This window comes from Chelon labrosus (genome assembly GCF_963514085.1).
Source record: "Chelon labrosus genome assembly, chromosome: 6".
In the NCBI taxonomy this organism is placed as follows: domain Eukaryota; kingdom Metazoa; phylum Chordata; class Actinopteri; order Mugiliformes; family Mugilidae; genus Chelon; species Chelon labrosus.
The window spans coordinates 21,895,124-21,917,611 of NC_140342.1; the positions used below are offsets into that span (position 1 = coordinate 21,895,124).

General features: G+C 40.1%; 2 protein-coding genes across 2 annotated transcripts; both read left to right on the plus strand.

Annotated features, from left to right (window-relative positions):
• Positions 1-431: 431 nt before the first annotated feature.
• LOC311489998 (protein lifeguard 1-like) lies at positions 432-9,591 on the plus strand. Its single transcript, XM_084547330.1, has 6 exons — positions 432-624; positions 3,489-3,781; positions 6,709-6,909; positions 7,368-7,496; positions 7,797-7,940; positions 9,128-9,591. Exons 2-6 carry the CDS (start codon positions 3,500-3,502, stop codon positions 9,272-9,274), a joined length of 903 nt encoding a protein of 300 aa, XP_084403456.1. The 5' UTR covers positions 432-624; positions 3,489-3,499; the 3' UTR covers positions 9,275-9,591.
• Positions 9,592-12,348: 2,757 nt separating this feature from the next.
• Positions 12,349-15,989, plus strand: LOC311490000 (poly [ADP-ribose] polymerase 2-like). Its single transcript, XM_084547332.1, has 7 exons — positions 12,349-12,796; positions 13,228-13,304; positions 14,153-14,203; positions 14,603-14,653; positions 15,269-15,362; positions 15,492-15,567; positions 15,660-15,989. The coding sequence occupies exons 1-7, from the start codon at positions 12,769-12,771 to the stop codon at positions 15,736-15,738; spliced, it is 456 nt and encodes a 151-aa protein (XP_084403458.1). The 5' UTR covers positions 12,349-12,768; the 3' UTR covers positions 15,739-15,989.
• The last annotated feature ends 6,499 nt before the right edge of the window (positions 15,990-22,488 follow it).

Consider the following 22,488-nt stretch of genomic DNA (forward strand, 5'->3'; position numbering starts at 1 on the left):
AGTGAGGTTTGAGCTACATACGGTAAAAGTGAATTAGGTCCTGTGTGGTTAATGAGGAACTGAAACTGAAGAAGACCCAAAGCGGACGTGAAATCGACCACGACCTCTTTAAGAAACACACAGTTCTCCTGATCTGAACGTCATGGGAAACCAGACCTGTGCTCAGAGCATACATGAAACAGTTTCATGTAAACGCAAAGAGAACATGCAGAGAGACGAGTGAACAATCCCACCTCTCACCAAGACACTGTAATAAGACTGAACTGTCGCTTTGTTTCACTTTCAGTTTTAACTCAGTTATTTATTTATTTATCTTTAAAAAGAGGCTGCAGATTTGAACATTTTCAGATAAAAAGTTGATTTTCATTCCACTGCGCTCCACTCTGGATGATCAGAGTTTACTGTGGAGTGTGTAAAACCGAAAGTTTAGTCCCTCAACCCTTTTCATGGCCTCTTATCTAGTTACGACGCAACGGTGGAGTTTTCATCACTGCGAGGCTGGATTTTTTTTAAGTTGTCAGGAAGTGAAACTCTACACCACAGGTTGATAGACATCCTCCGCAGCCTTCTCCTCTCACAGAGCTGTGCAGTGTTGGACGTCTGTCAACAAATCCAGCAGAAGAGGTAGGAAGAGCTTTCGCTTTATAAGCTACTTCAGAACTAAACTCTTGCGAATCAGTGGAAATGTCTTGTTCAGCTTGTGACGCTCAGGAATGATTTAGAATCCTTCTGTGCACTCAAATATATCTTATACGTCAGATTTACTCACGAGGGAGACGTTCAAACGTGCGGTGCAAAGTAAACGACTGGATCTTTTAAACACTTTGGAGAGAAATAAATGTTAGTTGTTAGTTAATAATAATCATAATAATCTTTTATACAGTGTTTGCCGAAATGTTTGGACGTTTCCACTGTCGAGAAATCAGACGGATAGATCCAAAAAACACAAAGATGAAACAAAGGCTTCTGGATCCAAGTGGCTTCTTGAGCTCTAAACGATGACAGTGGGGAGTTTTGATTTGGATTATCTTTTATTTGTGCACCTGAAACTCACATGACCAGGTAATCACCTGTAAATAGAGGAATCTATTCAGATTTACCTGTTTTTTTTTTTTCTTAGTATTTTTTCACGATCCCTCGACACCCAGGAACTCTCCAGTCTAGAGAGTCATGTGAGTTTAAGGCAGACACCTCCCCCAGATGTCCCTTCCTCTTTTCTTTCATTTTTACAGTAGAGACATTTTCAGGAAACCCTAAACCAGACCGGTTACCTTTTCTTTAGCTTTGTTTTCTTTTATTTTTAACTTATTCTTGAGGATTCTCCACATCAGTTAATAGTTAAAACACAGAGGAAACAAGAGTATGTGTCATGAGTATAACTGGAACGCTGGATCTGTTGAAGACTTTGTTTGGATTCAACTGAGCTGATTTCTTCAAAGTAGTTCTAACGTATTTAAACATGTGCTTGCACAGTTTGGTTTCACTGCCATTTAATTTCCTTCGTCACATCAGGAGAAGCTCAGGTATAAATAATCAAAAACTGGGCTGCATAACATTTAGTTGTTCCAGTCGTATGGCTGCAGTTACCGACTCACTGTTGTGCCTTACAGACACAGACACCCCTACTGCGTCCACGGAGATGCTGGAGGGGGTTGTGACATTTTGGTTTTGTTTTTAAATACACATTAACACGAATCCAACACATTGTAGTGAATGGATATATGGAGGCAGAAATGTCGAGGCAAGCCTGGACCCGTCCCTACAAGCCTCCTGCACGCAAAGAGTCACGAGGCTGGATGTTATATGCTGGCTCTGTCAGGTTGATAAGAAGATCTTGATAAGAAGATAGATAAGAAAAAATAAAAAAATCTATGGAAAAACGACACTGACGTCACACATGAATCCTTGTGCAAGGTATATTTATAAATGGCAAGGCCACCATACTCACTGCTCCTTGCACAAATTTAAAATAAAAACTTGAATATATGAACTTTGAAAAGCTTGAATGCATAATAACAAGGTACGTTGATACATGGCACTAGGACCACTGGGACTACATTTTGTTGCTTGTTTTCAAACTTCTCATTCTTTTGAAATAAATGTTTCACTAACAAAAAACACACCTCAAAGGGGAATTACCGTTTTTTACAACCTGGACCTTATTTCTGGCATAAAATACGATCGTTCACTCACCCATATAACTTTGGTGTCGTTTGGAGTCGTGGATATTTAGCTCCAGTGGTGCGCCACGTATATCCATATAGTGGGAGTGACTGGGGCACCGAAACGCAGCCACTAAATAACCCATCTGCACGAAAATGGTAAGGACGTCCATCATAAATAAAGTCGTCGTCCACAACCTCAGAATCAGAAGAATATTCAGCCATCTTGCAAAAAACTAACAGTAGCAAATTACAGGTAAATAAGCCGACGGTTATGGGTGCGCGCGGTGCTCAGAGATGACATTATCCAGGTCAGAAGTTAGTAGGTCTATAGACCCCGGATGATGATAACAGATAACTCCGGACTCAACAGGGAATAGCACTAGTGTGTCATAAAAAAATATTGGTTAAATGAACGAGTTTTGCGGTAGATAATGCGTTATTTAGAGGCTGCGTTTCGGTGCCCCAGTCACTCCCACTATATGGATATACGCAGATCTAAATATCGTTCGAACGACTCCGAATGACACCAGAGTTATATAGGTGAGTAAATGATCAAATTTTATGGCAGAAATAAGGTCCAGGTTGTAAAAAAAAAGGTAATTCCCCTTTACTTGATGCAAAGAAGTGTATTGGTAGACAGGACGTGAGGGAAATGGATGGCAAAACAAATATACAGCTAGTGTATCTGAAGAAATTTAATTAGACAAACAGCTTTATCCTTGCCCCAACTCCAATACAAGGCAGAAGATAATACTGATCTTCACAAGAGTGTACAAAGGCTCTAATAAAAATCAAGCAGCTAGAAGGTCGCAGCCGCCTCGAATGACTGTAGAAAAAGCTTTTAACTACAAGGACACCAGGCGAATGGGTCAAGACAGAAGGCCTGACCAAGAGAGGAAACAGGAAGTCAGATCAGGTGTCCAGGTCTGGTGACTTAAAAAAGGCAGATTACAGAAAATGCTCTGGGCTGTATCAGATGGATAAGTGGATTTTTGATGTATATAAACATAATTTAAGGCACAAGACAGGAATCTGAATCAACGTAAAAAGTTGAGCTACTGATAAACACCATCAAACCACAGGGAGCACTGACTTGTGATTAACAGGTCAAGGTTTGCACATCTGAAGAATCACGCTGTCGCTTTCTTCTAATCGGCGATGATTAACAGCAGTGACTGTTTCTAATAAGTGTATCACTAGTTTAATGATTCTTTGTTCTTTATACAATCCACAATCTAACCACTTCTGCTCTCTGTGCTTTTTTTTTTTCTCCTCTCGCAGAAGTTAATTTTCATATGTTCCTTATTTGTCGTAATCTTTCAGTTTCACCCAGAATGTCGGACCCAGTGGACGCCCTCGCATCCACACAGGCCCAGGACGCCTCCAGCTCCAATGTGTCCTCATCACCGTCACCACCCCAGTATTCCTACCAGGAGCAGCAGCCCCCACCTTACTCTGCATCCGCAGAAATGTACAATGCACCAAAAACCCAGACCCCCTGTCAGTCCTCTGGATACGAGTCCTTCCGCGACATCAACCCAGAAGAGGCGTCAGACACAACTGGACTTGTATCTTCTGTAGATGACAGGACAGTGAGGCGAGCGTTCATTAGAAAGGTTTGTACTGCTCGTTTGGGAGACATGTCTGGTTGTTTTACCTCCTCAGGAGACTAAAGATGATTAAAATTAATCAATTTAGGAAGGAAAAGATACTCATGGACAGAATATGATATGAACAGAAGCCTTAAGTTGACACAGACGCAAGTCAGAAAACATAAATTCACCAGAATTATTACCGTTTTTTAGAATTGGAAAAATATTCAGCCATGTTGGAAAAAACTAGCAGTAGCAAATTACAGGTAAATAAGCCAACCGTCGCGGGGTTCGCACGGCACTCAGAGATGACATCATCCAGGTCAGAGGTTAGTAGGTCAATCTACAGACCCCGGATGATGATAACAGGCAACTCCGGACTCAGCGGTTGAATAGCACTAGTGTATCATAACAAAATATTGGTGAAATGAACAAGTTTGGCATCAGATAATGCGTTATTTAGAGGCTGCGTTTCGGTGCCCCATTCACTCCCACTATATGGATATACGCGGCACTCCACTGGAGCTAAATATCTCCCGAACGACTCCAAATGACACAAAAGTTATATGGGTGAGTAAACGATCGTATTTTATGCCAGAAATAAGGTCCAGGTTGTAAAAAACGGTAATTCCCCTGTAAGTTTTCACTCATATTCTGACTGCTTGAGATGATTTCTGGATGTTCTTTTATCTGTCAAAAACAACCCAAACGGTCATTATACGATTCCAAACTTGACTGTTAATGTGAACATGTCCTTTTTCCATCTTATATGAATTTATTTCCACTACACTCAACTGATAATTCAGTTTCATGTGACGTCCAGGTGTTAAAGGTGACTTATAGGTAGTTTGGACTTCTGCAAATACAAATTAACGCAAAAGACGTGCACGTTCCCAGAAATGTACCTATGCCCTGCAGGTTAGGGTTAGGGTTAGGGTTAGCGCAGACCACAAGAGCTGCAATTGGTCTGCTTGGTAGTAGCGTGTTTCCACTTTAGTATTTTTAGCGTTTGGTGGTGGTGTTTTTACAGAGCGAGACAGACTGACGAGCATGCAAGTATAAATGGCTCGCACCCGCGTATGAGCCTTAAGACTGATGGTAGGAGGAATGTACTGCACAAATAACAGGAACTGGTAGAGGAGGACTCAAACGCATGACTCGGGAATCAGGTGGTGGACTGTAAGTCTTCACTTTAAAAAGCAGGCAAAGACAAAGTCCAAAAATCACAAGGAATTAAAAAAAAACATAACCACAATGCACACTAGGAAGAGACTGGGACATTACTGACATGATGTACAAAGACAAACTGGCAAAACGGGAGAGAAACATGGAGACTAAATACAGAGGGAACAATGAGGCACAGGTGAGGCGCATCAGGGCGGGGCTAACAATCAGGGATGGCGACCACATGGGGGGAAGTGAAAACATCTGAAACGACTGAGAGTTGGTGACTTACAAAATAAAACAGGAAATGCCCAAAACACAGAAGCAGTTAAGCATGACCAGGTGCCGCAAAGCTGGATGTGACACTAAACATTTGGTTTATTCAGTGCAATGGGCAAATTGTTCTCGACCAAGTCTCAATTCCAGTTTTTTAAACTAACTAAATGAGTCTATAATTTTTGTATGAACCCCGTAGCTAACCGAGGAAGTAACTGTGTTTTTTTCGTTATATGGTATTGGCAGCAATGACCTCTGTCCAGTTGTGTCCTCACATTGTAGTGTCTTATGGCCTGAGGGACAAACAACCTCCTCAATCTGTCCGTAGAGCAGGACAGAGACAGCAGCCAGTCACTGAACAAGCTTCTCTGCCTGACTCTGGTGTAGTGTAGAGGGCGGTGGACATTGTTTATGATGGACCAGAGTTTGTTCAAGGTCCTTGCATCTGCCACCGATGTCAGGGACTCCAGCTCTGCCCCTTTATCAGTTTGACCAGCCGTGAGGTGTCCTCCTTCTTAGTGCTTCCTCCCCTGGACGCCACAGCGTAGAAGAGGACACTAGCAACGACAGTCTGGTAGAACATGTCCAGCAGATTCTGGCAGATGTTAGATGACCTTCGTTTTGCTGTTGTTGACGCGGCAACTGTTGTTGACGCGGCAACTGTTGTTGTCGTTGCCTCAGTGGAAAAAATAATAAAAAATTCTGACCATTTGGGATGCTTTCTTTCCAAATGGTCATGATATGATGGCAAACTTGACCCACACTTGTAAATGTTAATGTGAACTTATGCCACATTGTCTACGGGCATTTCGTCCTTCATAAATTCATTCATTTCCACTATGGTCCATTGGTAATTCAGTTTCATGTGGTGTCCAGGTGATAAAGGCGACTTAGACTGATGGGACGCGGGATGTACTGCACAAATAATACACTAAAGATTTAGTTTATTCAGAGCAACAGGGACATTGTCCTCCACCACGTCATAATTAAACTAACTAAATGACTCCATCATCTTTCCATGATACTTGTAGGTTGACGAGGAAGAAACTGATAGTTTTTTCGGGAAAAACATTACTCATACCTGGTCTGGCACAAGTTAGAAGCCAGATTCACAAGTTTTCACTCATATTATGACATCTTGGGATGGTTTCTTTGTGTTTTGATTTTTTATTTAGCTGTCAAAAGCATCCAAAACGGCCATGATACGATTGCAACCTTGACCCAAACTTGTAAACATTGTGTTGGTGGGCACAATTTAATGTGGTGTACAGGTGTTGAAGGTGATTTAGACTGATGATACACTAAAGATTCAGTTTATTCAGAGCAACAGGAACCCTAACTAACTAACTAACTAACTCAGTCCTTCTATGAACAGCTAACTGAGGAGCTAACTGATGTTTTTTTCTATGCACACATGAGTCAGTTAGTATTTATTTTTTCTTTGCTGCAAACTTTCCCAGTTCAGCCCACGGTAATAAAGTTACTCACTTCTTTCATCTCTGCCCGTGCAGGTGTTCAGCATCGTGACCATCCAGCTGCTGTTCACCTTCAGCGTGGTGTGCGTGTTCACCTTCTCCAGCGTGGTCAAAGAAGCGGTGCAGACCCACCTGTGGGTCTACCTCAGCTCCTACATCATCTTCATCGTGGTCGCCATCTCCCTCCAGTGCTTCAGTTCGTTCAGCCGCCGTCACCCCTGGAACATCGTAGGACTGGTGGGTGACAAATGCACGAGCATGAAGCTCAGATATAAGATACAAGATGGGGTTGTCGTTTATTCGTCCCACAGTGGGGGAGGGGGCTGGTTTAAGGACGGTAGCGGTAGTTTGTGTTGTGACTGTGCCACAGATCTATAGTTTACAGGAGACAAAATGTTGACGCATCTTTGAAAATCTACAAAATGACCCAAGCCTTTAGAGAATCAACTTTGCTTTACTATTCATCTAAAATGTTCTCGTTCTCACAGATTCACCATCAGTTGTTGAAGTTTTGCTGTGACGTAAACTTGGCTTTGCCAGGAAGAGACCCGCAAAAAAACAACAAAGGAAAACAACAAAGAAAAACAACAAAGAAAAACCCACATCCGCACCTGAATGTGCTTTTATTTGAGGCTGTGTGACACAGACTCTAAATAAAGGTGATGTTTAATGCCCTGAATGTTGTGTGTTTACAGGCCATCGTCACCCTGAGCATGTCGTACATGGTCGGGACAGTCGCCTCCTTCCACAACACCGCCGCTGTGGCCATCACTATGGGAGTAACGATTGTCATCTCTCTGGCAATCATTGCTTTCTCAGCACAGGTTAGACAACCAGGCTGAGCTCTACTTCAAACAGTGTGTGTCTGTGTCAGGCTGCATCCTGCTGGGGATGGCTGCTGCCATCAAGGAGTGTCATTGCTATGGGGTGGGGCTGTCAGGTCTGGTCTAGGTGGGTGCTACATGTCTAAGTAACATCCACATGAATGAAATCCAGGTCCAGAAGTTTGCCAGCAACTTAGATATGGGTATTACACAGGATGAAGTAAATAGATGATGTTTCCTGACATGCAGACAGAATATTGTATAATGAAACCAACTAATGTCTCTCTGTGCTATCTGCAGACTCGTTATGATTTCACCATTTGTTACGGCGTTCTGCTGATCCTGGCCGTTGACCTGATCATGTTCGGCTTCTTCTGCACCTTCCTGTACTCCCACATTGCCGACGTCGGCTACGGATGTCTGGGAGCTCTGCTCTTCTCTCTGGTAAGGGAACAAGGACACATCGTTCTGGTCATGGATGTGTCTCGTAAAGTGCTTCAGATAAAATTAGCACACGTTAGGCGTCTCATAGAAACACCTGTTTTGCGAGTGCAAGTGGATCTTTTAAACACCTTGGAGGGGATAAAGTAGGTTTAACCCTGGTTGATAACAATATTAATCTTTTAAAAAAAAAGGTATTTACCAGATGTTTGGATGTTTTCACCAAGATGAAATCTCATGGGTAGATCCTAAAACACGAAGATAAACCAAAGGCAACCGGACTTCTTTGAGTTTTCTTGAAGACATTTCACCATCATCTTCAGTTCTTAATGGCCGGTGGACAGTTAAGGGTTTTACTAGGAACACCTGCGGGTGGTGCACACCTGAAGCTCACATGACTAGAGTGCGTTTACGACCTGATCTAGAGTGCGAGGTGCAAGAAGGACCAGGACTGATGAAAAATCCTTGGCTCATTTACAAAGAGAATCATTTTACAGATATTTAGGTCACATGAATGGATCACATTGATGGATTCACTAGCTAAAAATGGCAAATTAATATCCACTCATGTCTCGATTGGTTCAATTAAGACCACATGCCTAATATTGTTTACTCTCTGCCGCCTGTTACGATCCGGCTCGAGGGCAGCATCGTAAAGTGAAGGTAAACGACAAGTTATACCAAAAATAAAAGGTTTATTTTATTTGTAAAAGGCCAAAAAGCAGACAAAAGGTGGCGCTTTCTTACACCTTTTGAGCCATGCTTCTTTTATTCCGCGTGTGGCTGATTAGGACAGTTAAATATGTGAGTCACCCAAAGACACAAGGGCACGGACCTGCCGGGGTATGGACTCTATTGCAGTGTCTTTCAGCCGTAGACAGGGGTCAGTGTGGACATACAAAACAAACTGTGATCCACTGTGTGACTCTGAGCATCTGCATCAGTGACTCTCGTCTCGTTATCTGCATCTAACATCAACTTTGAGGACTAAACGTTCAACACGCTGCCTGACATACCCCACCCACTCGCAGGTTTCCATATATATATATATATATATATATATATATAGTGTTCTTATTTCCTACTGTGACGTGAACATAAAATGTCTTTTATTACAACATGTAATGAATTACTAGCATCAGTCTGGAGCTTATTTCTCACCCAGTCCCAACTCTTCTTCTCTGTCCCAGTTCCTGGTGATCGACTGTCAGCTCGTACTGGGGAAAGGTAGTTACGGCGTGAGTGAAGAAGATTACATCAACGCTGCTCTCAACATCTACCTGGACATAATCCTCATCTTCCTCTACCTACTCTACCTACTGGGTGGGAGGAAGTGAAACTGCACACACAGACACACACACACTCCAAGCTGTGAAAGAGAGCGTCCTTTATTGTTATTCATATGTATATAATCTTACAGCGTCGTGTTTTATGTGACGAAAAGTGAATGAGTTTCCACAGATTCTTGTCTTTGTCTGATACACATGAATAAAAAGAATAAAACAGTTTTTTTGTTCTTTCATTATAACCCAAATATTTGATTTACTGAAACTAATTTCTAGTTTTTGACACATTTCATCACATCTAAAGAAGTCTAAAGATCCACATCCAGAAGGCCCAAAATGAAATTCATGGTCATTAACACAGCTTTCATTGATATGAGGACGTCATCTTCATGTTTTCTTCATATCACCCAAAATATATCAAGCAGTAGTACCACTTTAATTCCTGTTATTTACTCAGTTCACCTCTGACGTCCCATCTCCAACACCAAAACCAGTTAACGGTGCACGAAGACCAATATTATCTGTGATTCTGAGAGAGGAGATCCCCCAGATATCACACTGCCATGTTGTTTTCTTAGCCTCATCACAGTTAAGAGTGGTCAAAATGGATCCGCAGCAGGTACCTCATGCGAAACTGGGCAGGATCGTAAACGATGTACTCGTTGAAGCGGTTTGTTAGACTGGCCAGGTGGATCTTCCTTAATGCTATACTTCATCTCCACCTAACACTCCTCCATGGCTTTGAGGTCACAGATGAGCTCCAGAAGAGACTGGATCCTGTCATCCAACTCAGAGTGCTATGAGAACAACAACAGACACCATATTCAATTCAGTCAAAGCTTCCGATAAATACTGAGGAGTCACAGACGTTTTTATACCTTTTCATCTGTGTTTCTGTGTTTCATCCGGTCTGTGAACACCATGTCATATATTCCGTCTACTTTCACAGCTCTCCTGGTGCTCCCACTTGTTCTTGGTCTTCTCCAAAAACCTTTGGCTTCTAGCTCTCACTTCTTCTTGAAGACCTTATTGGCCTTCAGCAGATCTCCACCACTGTATTTGAGCTCGCTTCGACCCTTTCTTATCAGCAGGTTCAGTTTTAGAGAAAGAGCTTTATTGTATACATTTCTCACATAAGTACAAAGTTTTAAATATATTAAATATGAATAAAATCACCTCTGCCCCATCTCGTCCACACACTGTAAACCTTGGAGTCGTCGTCTATAGAAGCTGGATCAGGTAATATTTGTTGTTGTTTTCCTTAATGTTTGTCTGTGAAACAAAACAGAAAGTGTTCACTGTAAGTCTAAAAGAGAAATGTTAGCTTTGAAACGTTCACTTACGTTTTTATTTTATTAGAAAAAGAAAGACTGTAAAGAAAGAGTCCATGAGCTGCATTATTATCTATGAAGTTGAAGATCCAGTATGTTTGGTCATTCTAGTAGTTTACCAAAATACACTGAAGTCACAATTATATAATGAATAAAGGCCTGAAGCTATTTAATTTGAGGGTGTTTACATTCAAATCAGAGGGAAGATGAAAGAATTACATTATTATTACATATTATTTCTTTAGACAGTGAATTGATGTGAATAGCCTTAAATTAAATGTGATAGTCTGCTCTTTAAGATCATAATTTATTATAAAACTGCAACTGGTTTTAATAAACTGATGAAATAACTAGAAAATGTGTCCAAACGTACAGTTTACATGACACTTGAAGCCTGGGGGACGGCAGCATCATGTCGTAGAGGTGTTCAGAAAATGACTGGGAATATTATAAAATTATTCTGACATTTCACATTTCACATGATATTTACTTGTACATTTCTCATTTTCTGACTGATATAAAGTTTTATTTGTTGTTTTAATCTGATAAATGATTAAAGAAAAGCACACACTGAAAACACAAGTGATCGATTAATGTGAAAAATGTCAAAGACAAACAGCAAAGGTGCAAATATGAGTCAGGAAGTTTAAAAATGACAAAACAATGACTTCCACTTATAATCAGAATAAAAATGTAACTGACTCAATCACAACAGGCTGGACTGAAGAGAAGGAACTTTGATAATGTGTTCACTAGTAAAACATCATCTCCCTATAATCATTTAAAGACTTGATCTGATCGTTTCTCTCTGGTCTGAATAAACCCATTTCTCTCTGAGCATGTTTGCCCCACGTGGGGTAAAAACATCCAGGAGGGAAAGTGTATGAAGTGTTTGAAAAGATGAAGGAAGCTGGAAACTAAATGTTTTTTCTCTGTTTTTCATAACTGAAATATTGGTTTTCAGATTTATTGACAGAATTAAATGAAATGTGTTCATGTATAAGACGTTAGTCTGGTTAATCATTCAGATACTTGAGCTTAGTCACTTCAAGCTCTTCACCCAAGTGGCACAACCAGTCTGTGCAGAGCCTTCAGTTCCTTAAGTTCAGCTCCTGCACTTCCTCTTTGATTTGAACTGGTTTCTCATCGTGAAGCGCCACGTCACCAGAGTCTGAACAAAAGAAGAGAAAGAGATTTGTAAAGTTTATTCCACCACCACACTGTATATACAGAATGTCTTTATATTCCTAGTTTTTCTCTATATATTTTTCAGAGTACTGTTATGTTTTGTATATATTTTTCAAATTTGTATTGTGTTTTTTTGGTAACTCTTTTCCTTGTCGAAGTCGTTGTTTTTTTGTATATATATATATATATATATATATATATATACATATATATATATATATTTTGCCAAATTCTGTGCTACTGTGACAAGGAAATTTCCCATACGTGGGATTAATATGTTGTTTTAGAGGAAGTTTTCATTGTGGTCTTTTTCACTGTTCACGGCCTACTAAGTCGATCTGAAGAAGATGGTCCAGATTAATCCTGTTACAAAGTATAAAAGGAAAATTTGCTCTCAAACAGTAAAACCAGGTGTCTTTATTACGTGTCTAACTATATGTTTATGTGATTGTGTCTCACACTTTTGTGTCTCACATTTATGTATTCTGCCTTTCTGTGTGGAGTTTCCATGTTCTCCTTGTGTCTGTGTGGGTTCTCTCCAGGTACTCCAGCTTCCTCCCATCGTCCAAAGACATGCTGGTTAGGTTCATTGGTGATTGTAAATTGGTTGAGTGTAAATGGTTGTCTGTCTCTCTGTGTTAGTCCTGCGATAGACTGGAGACCTGTCCAGGGTGTACCTCACCTCTCGCTCAGTGACAGCTGGGATAGGCTCCAGCCCCCCCACGACCCTTCAGCGGTTACAGAAGATGAATGAATGAATGAATAATAACAATGTTGACTGTTTATTGTGTCATAGTTTGTCAATGAATATATTCTACTTTACTTTTGTTGGCATTGCAGAGTGAAAAACACCACAACAAAAGCTTCCTCTAAAACAATACCTGCTCTCCCACATCCATGCCCACATACCTGCACACAGCCATATATAAAGTGGTTCAAATCAAAGAGGATGAGCAGGAGGCAGAAGAGTGACCTGCAGCTAAGAGAAGGAGAGGACAAAGAAAGAGTCAGACAAAAACTGAAGAAATGTCCGAAGAAGGGAGAGAAAGTGATGGTAAGGTGGATCTAATGTGTTGTATATTATATGTATGATCATTACAAAGAGGAGTCAGTGGTACACAAAGAACAGAAAGTTTCAAAATACTATTTTTAATGTCATGAGTTTATGTAGGAGGAAATAATCTGTACCTCACTAGTTTAATGTTTCTGATCTTTATATGTTAAACAGAGGTTGTGAAGACAGTGGTCATGAAGGACAAAGCTCCAGTGGACTCTGAATACAAAGCCATACTGTTTTTTTATCACTGCAGCTTATTTAGCATTTAATTAAAAACTACGTTCATTGTGTTATAGTTTTTGTTGGGTATCCTTCAGTGAATCTATTCTTTCCTCATTTTTTTGATAAGACTGAAAGGTATTATAACAAATTATAAATGAAAATCTTCTTAAGACATTCAAAATGTTCCCTCTATTATCTTTGTTCAGAAAGTGATGACGTGGTGTTTCAAGATGATGAACTCGTTCAAACCGGGGAAGAGAAGGAGGCAGAAAAGCAACCTTCTGTGAGTGGGCTACTAATCTGTTCAATGTCTGTAAAATGAATGAGCTGACAGGCACCTTCCTAGAAATGTAAATAAATACAGCTGACTAGTATGTACTGTCTATTGGGCCTGATTACAGAACAATGTTGATATACCAGTGTAGCCTCCTGTGGTAGAGGTTCTACATAGACCAGTTGTGCCACTACAAACTACGCTTTAGACTATGACATAGGGTGAAGAGCTTGAAGTGACTAAGCTCAAGTATCTGAATGATTAACCAGACTAACGTCTTATACATGAACACATTTCATTTAATTCTGTCAATAAATCTGAAAACCAATATTACAGTTATGAAAAACAGAGAAAAAACATTTAGTTTCCAGCTTCCTTCATCTTTTCAAACACTTCATACACTTTCCCTCCTGGATGTTTTTACCCCACGTGGGGCAAACATGCTCAGAGAGAAATGGGTTTATTCTGACCAGAGAGAAACGATCAGATCAAGTCTTTACATGATTATAGGGAGATGATGTTTTACTATTGAACAGATTATCAAAGTTCCTTCTCTTCAGTCCAGCCTGTTGTGATTGAGTCAGTTACAGTTTTATTCTGATTATCAGTGGAAGCCATTGTTTTATCATTTTTAAACTTCCTGACTCATATTTGCACATTTACTGTTTGTCTTTGACATTTTTCACATTAATCGATCACTCGTGTTTTCAGTGTGTGCTTTTCTTTAATCATTTATCAGATTAAAACAACAAATAAAACTTTATATCAGTCAGAAAATGAGAAATGTACAAGTAAATATCATCAGGCCAGATCAGGAGCAGTTGCCTTCATTCATTTAACTCATTTTTGTCTTTCAGACTCATATTTACGCTGACAGAAATGACGTCTACTACGCGATGCTAAAAAAGGTTAGTTGATTTAAGTCCTGACATTTAATCTTAGTGAACATTAGCTGTCGTACCTCAGCCAGGATCACTACTTTATTTTAAGAATGCGAAATGTCATTCGTTAATACACAGGATTAGATGTTACAATCCCTTCTGCCAAGATCCCAGGCAAAACACATTTAGAAGCCCTGTACAACTGAGAAACCCTAACAAACCTACAGTCATGAGATATGACGATTAAGCCTACAGAAAGAATTATTATAATATTCCCAATGATTTTCTGAACACCTCTATGACATGATGCAGCCGCCGCCGTGCTTCAAGTGTTACGTATGTGTATGCTTGGACACATTTTCTAGTTATTTCATCAGTTTATTAAAACCATTCATTCATCTTCTGTAACCGCTTGTTCCTGTTAAGCCTCGCAGGGTCAGCCGGAGCCGATCCCAGGTGTCACCGGGCAGGAGGCAGGTGAGAGGCGGGGTACACCGTGGACAGGTCTCCAATCTATCTCAGGGCTAACAGACAGACAACCATTCACACTCACATTCACACCTACCAATTTAGAATCACCAATTAACATAACCAGCATGTCTTTGGACAGTGGGAGGAAGCAGGAGTACCTGGAGAGAACCCATGCATTCGAACCCGGGACCTTTTCGCTGTGAGGCATCAGTGCTAACCACCTCGCCACTGTGCCGCCCTTATTAAAACCCGTTGCAGTTTTATAATGAATTATGATCTTAAAGTGCAGACTATTACATTTAATTTAAGGCTATTCACATCAATTAACTGTCTATAGAAATAGTTGTAATTCTTACATCTTCCCTCTGATTTGAATGTGAACATCCTCATATTAAATAGCTTTAGGCCTTTATTCATTATATAATTGTGACTTCAGTGTATTTTGGTAAACCACTAGAATGACCAAACATACTGGATCTTCACCTTCATAGATAATGATGCAGCTCATGGACTCTTTCTTTAGAGTCTTTCTTTTCTAATAAAATAAAAACTTATCTGAACGTTTCAAAGCAACATTTCTCTTTTAGACTTACAGTGAACACTTTCTGTTTTGTTTCACAGAGAAACATTCAGAATAACATAAACAGTTTTTACGAGATCCGGCTAGAAGACAACGGCTCCAGGGTTTACACTGTGCAGGCGAGATGGGGCAAAGGTGATTTTATTCATATTTAAAGCTTTGTGTGAGAAATGTATGCAATAAAGCTCTTTCTCTAAAACTGAACCTGGCTGATAAATCTACTCTGTGAACTGATTTCATTTAGTTTATTTGTTGTGTCTGCAGAGGGATGTGACGGTCAAAAGCAGGTCAAATACAGAGGTGGAGACCTGGAGGAGGCCAAAAATGTCTTCAAGAAAAAGTGAGTTTTTTGTAACTGACTAAAAAGATTTCCAGATGTGTTTTGTAGAAGTGTGTTCAGTGAAATTCTGCATCTTGTTTGTTTTGCTACAGCTTTTTGGAGATGACACACAACGAGTGGGAGCACCGGAGGCGTTTTGTGAAAGTCAATGGACAATATGACATGGTGTAAACTATAATATGATAGTTCTCATGATCTGAGTTAATGGATTAGACAACTGATATAAACATGTCTGGTGACAGCTTCTCTGACTATTAGCTTCTTTTCTTTGTGATGAATTAGATTCAACTTAAAGTCTTTGCGCTGTTGGACGACTAAAAGTGATTCTTGGATTAGTTGATTAATTGATTAATTGTGTCATCCTCTCAGTGAACATGTAAACAGGCATTTTCTGTAATTCCTTATCTCTGTGTTGTGTTGTGAATGTTTATATATTTTTTTAATTTGTGTGAAACAAAGACAAGAATCTGTGGAAACTCATTCACTTTCCGTCACATAAAACACGACGCTGTAAGATTATATACATACGAATAACAATAAAGGACGTTCTCTTTCACAGCTTGGAGTGAGTGTGTGTCTGTGTGTGCAGTTTCACTTCCTCCCACCCAGCAGGTAGAGGAAGATGAGGATTATGTCCAGGTAGATGTTGAGAGCAGCGTTGATGTAATCTTCTTCACTCACGCCGTAACTACCTGTCCCCATTATGAGCTGACAGTCGATCACCAGGAACTGGGACAGAGAAGAAGAGTTGGGACTGGGTGAGAAATAAGCTCCAGACTGATGCTAGTAATTCATTACATGTTGTAATAAAAGACATTTTATGTGGAAGACACTTTGACGCATCACAGTAGGAAAACGCATATCAAATTGTACCACCAGTGCCAAGGTATATCATCTAAGTCCAGACATGTCCTTATGTTCATTACTATTGTAAGTGTTTTCCAATGAATTGCATAAGCACTTCTCAGAAACTTCCAATCATACCTCCACAACACTGATGTTGAAGTTCTTGTCATCACACCTCACGGCAAAAATCTAAATCGAGTTTCAAGAAATAAGTAAATTGACAGTTTCAAAATGTTGTAACAATTTCAAATATGGACAATGTTTCTCAGAATGAAGACACAGCTGCTTAAGACTGACTTGACTGAAGGGTGAATCATTTGGAAGTTCGTGGCTGCTATGATTGAAACTGGCCACTAGGTGTCACTGGTAGATCAGCAAGAAGCTTCTAATAACATTTCATTTCCTGTAACTGTTTAATACTTTATAACACCTGTCAAGGTTTGCAGGTGGAGGAGTAGGACCCAAGTGCAGGACACAGCGAGCTGAGACAAGAGTCTGCAACAAAATGTATTGAATGAAAATAACAAAAAATGAAGGCACTTCAGAGATGGCAGGTAAATCCAAACATGAGGAGAAAAACCACAAGGAGATATAAACACAGAAGGATGACAAGACAGAAGTTACACACAATATGGAAGGATTTCAATATGACAAGACAGAGAACAAATCGAAAGGCAGGGCTATATATACACAAGCATGGGCAGAGAGGTGACAAGACACAGGTGAAACTAATGAAGGTAGAGCACACAAGGAGAAACCAATGAAACAATTAAAAGGGGAAAAACAGGGAGTAACACTGAGCAGGAAACTAAGGAAGAACTTTACAAGATAGAACAGGAAAACTATAGACAGGCTCATGAGGGAGGAGCCAAACAATCACAAACGTGGAAAAAAAACAACTCAAGAATGGCACAGAAACCAATGAGCTCAAAGAATAACAGAAGGACCAAACTCAAAAATCTTGACAATCCAACAATAACTGTTCAAACTCAGTAACATGATGATCTGGACCAAGCATGAACTCCTTTGCTTTTGGAGGAACTTGTATGTTTGACCTACACCAATCAAGCATAACATTAAAACCACCTTCTTAATATTGTGTAGGTCTTCCTTGTGCCTGACTCATCAGAGAATGAATACCTTCTAAGAATCCTGGACTGCTGCACACCAGAAACACCCCACAAGAGCTGCAGTCGTGGAGATGCTTTGACCCAGTCGTCTCGTCACCTTAATTTGTCCCATGTCAAAGTCGCTCAAATTCTTCTGCTTACCCATTTTTCCTTCATCTAACATCAGCTCCTCCCGGCTGAACGTACCCGGTAAACCTCCAGAGGGAGGTGCCCAGTTTACCATCACTAGTGAACAGCACCCTGAGGTACTTGAACTCCCTCGCTTGAGACAGGAACTCACCCCCAACCCAGAGGGAAAAACACACCATTTTCCGTTAGAGCACCATGGCCTCGGACTTGGAGGTGCTGGCCCTCATCCCAGCCGCTTCATGCTTGGCTGCAAACCATCCCAGTGCGTGCTGGAAGTCAAGGCTTGACCTCTGCCAAGGATATGGACGAGACTTCATCCATCCTCAGACTTCAATATCCAGAGCCTTCAGCATCTGAGGGCAAATCTTGTTCGCCCCTGGCACCTTTATGCTGGGGAACTTCTTAACTACCTCAGAGGGCATGGTTGTAGGGCTCAGGAGAACCTCAAAGTGTTCCTTCCACTGCCCAACATGTCCACCATCTGATTCAAAGGTTGCTGCCACAGCAAGATCTCACGAAGAGGGTCCTCTGCCAGTCATTCACAGTTCACCTTCACTACCCGTAGTGACGTTCCAGTTGGCATGGCAACTGGTGGTTGTCATTATGTCACATCCTGTTTCTATAGCATCAAATAACTAACTGAAATGAAACTTATCCAAATGTTTGACACTTAAACATTTATCAACGTTATATTAACTACCTAAAACGATAGAAACCATCCAAAAAAATATTTGACATGTATTTTAGTGTTTTAGTTTGGATGGACGCTAGTGCTGACTGTGCCTGCTGCTTTTCCACTTCCCCATCCTAGCCCTGAGAAGCTAACTGATGTGGTTTACCATCATTCAACGACATCCTATGTATCGACTAATTCAGATAAGTGAATGTCAATTCCCCATTCATTTATCAATTCTTCTAAGTGGCCAGAAGGCAGCGCTGTGGATGCACAACAATTCACGTGACCAGTCAGTGGTCATAATGTTATGCCTGATCTAAGTAAAGTCAAAGCCGACAGTAGACGTCACAAATTATTTGAAACCTCTAAATAAATTTAAAGAGCTTTTTTTTTTAACAGAATATTTTTAGTAGGTGTTACTGATAGCACCTTAAGTGTTCTTATTTCCTACTGTGACGTGTCAAAGTGTCTTCCACACTCTTTTATTACAACATGTAATGAATTACTAGTGTCAGTCTGGAGCTTATTTCTCACCCAGGCGTGAGTGAAGAAGATTACATCAACGCTGCTCTCAACATCTACCTGGACATAATCCTCATCTTCCTCTACCTACTGGGTGGGAGGAAGTGAAACTGCACACACAGACACACACTCACTCCAAGCTGTGAAAGAGAACGTCCTTTATTGTTATCCGTATGTACATAATCTTACAGCGTCGTGTTTTATGTGACGAAAAGTGAATGAGTTTCCACAGATTCTTGTCTTTGTTTCACACAAATTAAAAAAATATATAAACGTTTTTTCTTTCAACTAATTTCTAGTTTTTGACACATTTCATCACATCTAAAGAAGTCTAAAGATCCACATCCAGAAGGTCCAAAATGAAATTCATGTTCACAAACACAGCTTTTATTGATATGAGGACGTCATGAAGCAACATGGAGCAGTAGTGCAAAATATATCAAGCAGTGGTACCACTTTAATTAACCAAGATATATTTAAAAGGATACAGACATAAGGAATTACAGAAATGCCTGTTTACATGTTCACTGAGAGGATGACACAATCAGTTAATCCGAGAATAATTTTTAGTTGTCCAACGGCCCAAAGACTTTAAGTTGAATCTAATTCATCACAAAGAAAAGAAACTAACAGTCAGAGAAGCTGCCACCGGACATGTTTATATCAGTTGTCTAATCCATTAATTGTTGCAGTGAGGAAGTAAACATTACAGTTGTTCACTCAGTTCAGCTCTGACGTCTCATCCCCAACACCAAAACCAGCTAACGGTGCATGAAGACCAATATTATCTGTGATTCTGAGAGAGGAGATCCCCCAGATATCACACCACCATGTTGTTTTCTCAGCTCCTTCGCCGTTTTAAGTAGTTAAACCGGATCCGCAGCAGGTACTTCATGCGAACCTGGACAGGATCGTAAACGACGTACTCATTGAAGGGGATTAAGTAACTTTTGATTTTATTCACTTCTCTTTTCCGTCCAGGCCCCATTGGTACAGTCACACCGTCCCTGAGAGAAAGAGAAAGAATTAAATGAAAAGCTGCATTTATTTAAAGACTATTTTAGTGGTTTCAACACATCATCTTCCCTTTCCTTCTGACTCTTCTTAGAAACACATTGAAACCTTTTTAGATTAGACAATGTCCTGTGGTGTCTGGCAACAGGATGTTGTTAGTGGGGGCCTTTGGGTCCTATGGGTTGAGGGGAGGGGCCTGTTTTGCTCTTTGTTCACATATTTAACAGAAAACCAAGACAACGTAATGATTTTTGTTGTGTTGGCAGCCAGGTTCAGCTGAATGAATGTTTGGCCAGTATGAAATGTATAATGAGACAGACTAACTCAGGTTCCTCCAGCTCGTAACAGTCTCCCAGGGCCACCTGCAGCCACACACGCACACACACACACACACACACACACACACACACACGCACACACCCACACACACGCACACACACACACACACACACACACAGCACGGACATTAAAACATTTTGTCTTTAGAGGATAAAGATCTTTAGTGCCTCCTTGCCTGTATCGATCTGCTTTGAGGTCAGCTTGTCTACAGGTAGAAAGATGTGTTCCATCTTTATTCATCCAAAACAATCAATTCAAAAATTGAGAAGATGAAGAAGCAGACGGAAATACTAAAGCGGAAACACGCTGCTACTAAGCGGACCAATCACAGCTCTTGCAGTCTGCGTCGCCGTGACGCAAATCCTCTGAGCGCTGTGGAGTTGAATTTGTTTCTGGCTGGTTGTACGATTAACTAACTGTGGGTGGAGGTATTTCATTTTTTCTCCGCGTCAACTGAGACACGCCCCACAATGAAATCCAGATGACAACATATTCCCTGCCGGTTTTCAACATTTGTCGGTGATGTTAGCTCAGAGGAAACGTTAAAGATCAAAGGAACTCACTTCACACAGCAGCAGCAGTCCAAACGGGAGTTTACTTGTTGGGATAGCAGTATTTGGTACTTTTTGATGATATGTCAGAAAAGTAGATACCTTTACCAAACTGGATGAAAGAGAAAATGACAAAATCAAAACTATGAATCATTTAATTAAAAAAATTGCTGAAATGTTAGAAAATCATGAATGCCCTTCCAGAATCTTTTTTTTTTTTTTTTTTTTTTTTCAAATCCTGAGAAGAACAAGAAAGAATCAAGAATCCATAAATTGGTGGCAGCATCATGGTGCTTTGCTACAGGAGCGACTGCTGTAGATTCAGTAAACAGTTGGCATGACAAGGAAAGAAGATAATGTGGACAGGGTTGGGTAGTAATGGATTACATGTAATCTGGATTACGTAATCAGATTACAAAAATCAAGTAACTCTAATCAGCCCAGATTACAATACAAAAATTGTGTAATCAGATTACAGTTACATTGTTGGGGATTACCTGATTACATTTTATCATGCAAACAATGCAACTTGTTTACGACAGCCTGGGCATGAAAAAATCCAAATATGTTGTAAAAAGAACATGTTCACTTTTGTTCTATGATATGTTTACAGACTTATTTACAGACTTATTTTGAGATTTTGAAAGACATGTTGTGGATATGTTATGAGAAATGTTCAGAAAGAGAAATATGAGAAAAGATAGAAAAATGTTTTAGGAATGTTTTTAGTATGATGTGAGAAAAGAGTTAAACATGTTGATATGAGGATATGGTCTGAAAAACGGATATGTTCAGAGTAAAGAAAGTACTTAGTAATAAATATAAAGTTTTTAGTTAATACAGTTTTTAGTTCATTCACAAAGGAATGCTTTCTCAGCTTTACTGAGAACAAAATGTTTTTTTAGATGTAATGAAATAATAAAGAGAAAAATAAAAAGAGAATTCATTGATCAACTCTGTGACGGTGTCTTTTACTTAAGGTGCATATTTATTGAAGTAATCTAAAAGTAATCAGATTACGTTACATGTTTTTGGTAATCCAACTAATTACGTTACTGATTCCAAAAATTGCCATGTAATTTGTAGTCAGTAATGGATTACATTTCAAAGTAATCTGACCCAACCCTGAATGTGGATATATTAGAAGCAACATCTGAAAACATCAGCCAGGAAGTTAAAGCTTGGTCTCAGCTTGGGTCTTCCAAATGAACAATGACCAAAGACAGGAAATGTTTTCTTCTTTTTTTTTTTTTTTTTTTTTTTACTTCCATCTTCCCACCCAGTTTACCTTGGAACCAGTGTGGATAGCTTTCGGTGGGGCCACTTGGAGGCCCTTTCTGAGGATGCTGACCCAGTGAAAGAGCCGTACCACAGCAGAGTCCTGGTAGAGACACACAAACAGACACAGTGAGCTACTCCATAAAAACACAGCTTAAACCTGGCAGCACAGACTGGTTTACTGGTGTAAACCTTTGATTACATGTTCAATAAGAAAATATTAGTTCCTGATAACCATGTAAATATTAGATGTGATCATTTAGTCTGAGCATGATTGCCCCACGTAGGGGTTCACATAAGGTAGTAACAGAAACATGGAGGCAGCAAAACAACTAGTTGTTAAAAAAGATGAACGAAGCTGGACTTGATGTGGGAATAGTTGTTAGTTCCTGATCTGAGCGTCATGGGAAACCAGACCTGTGCTCAGAGCATACAT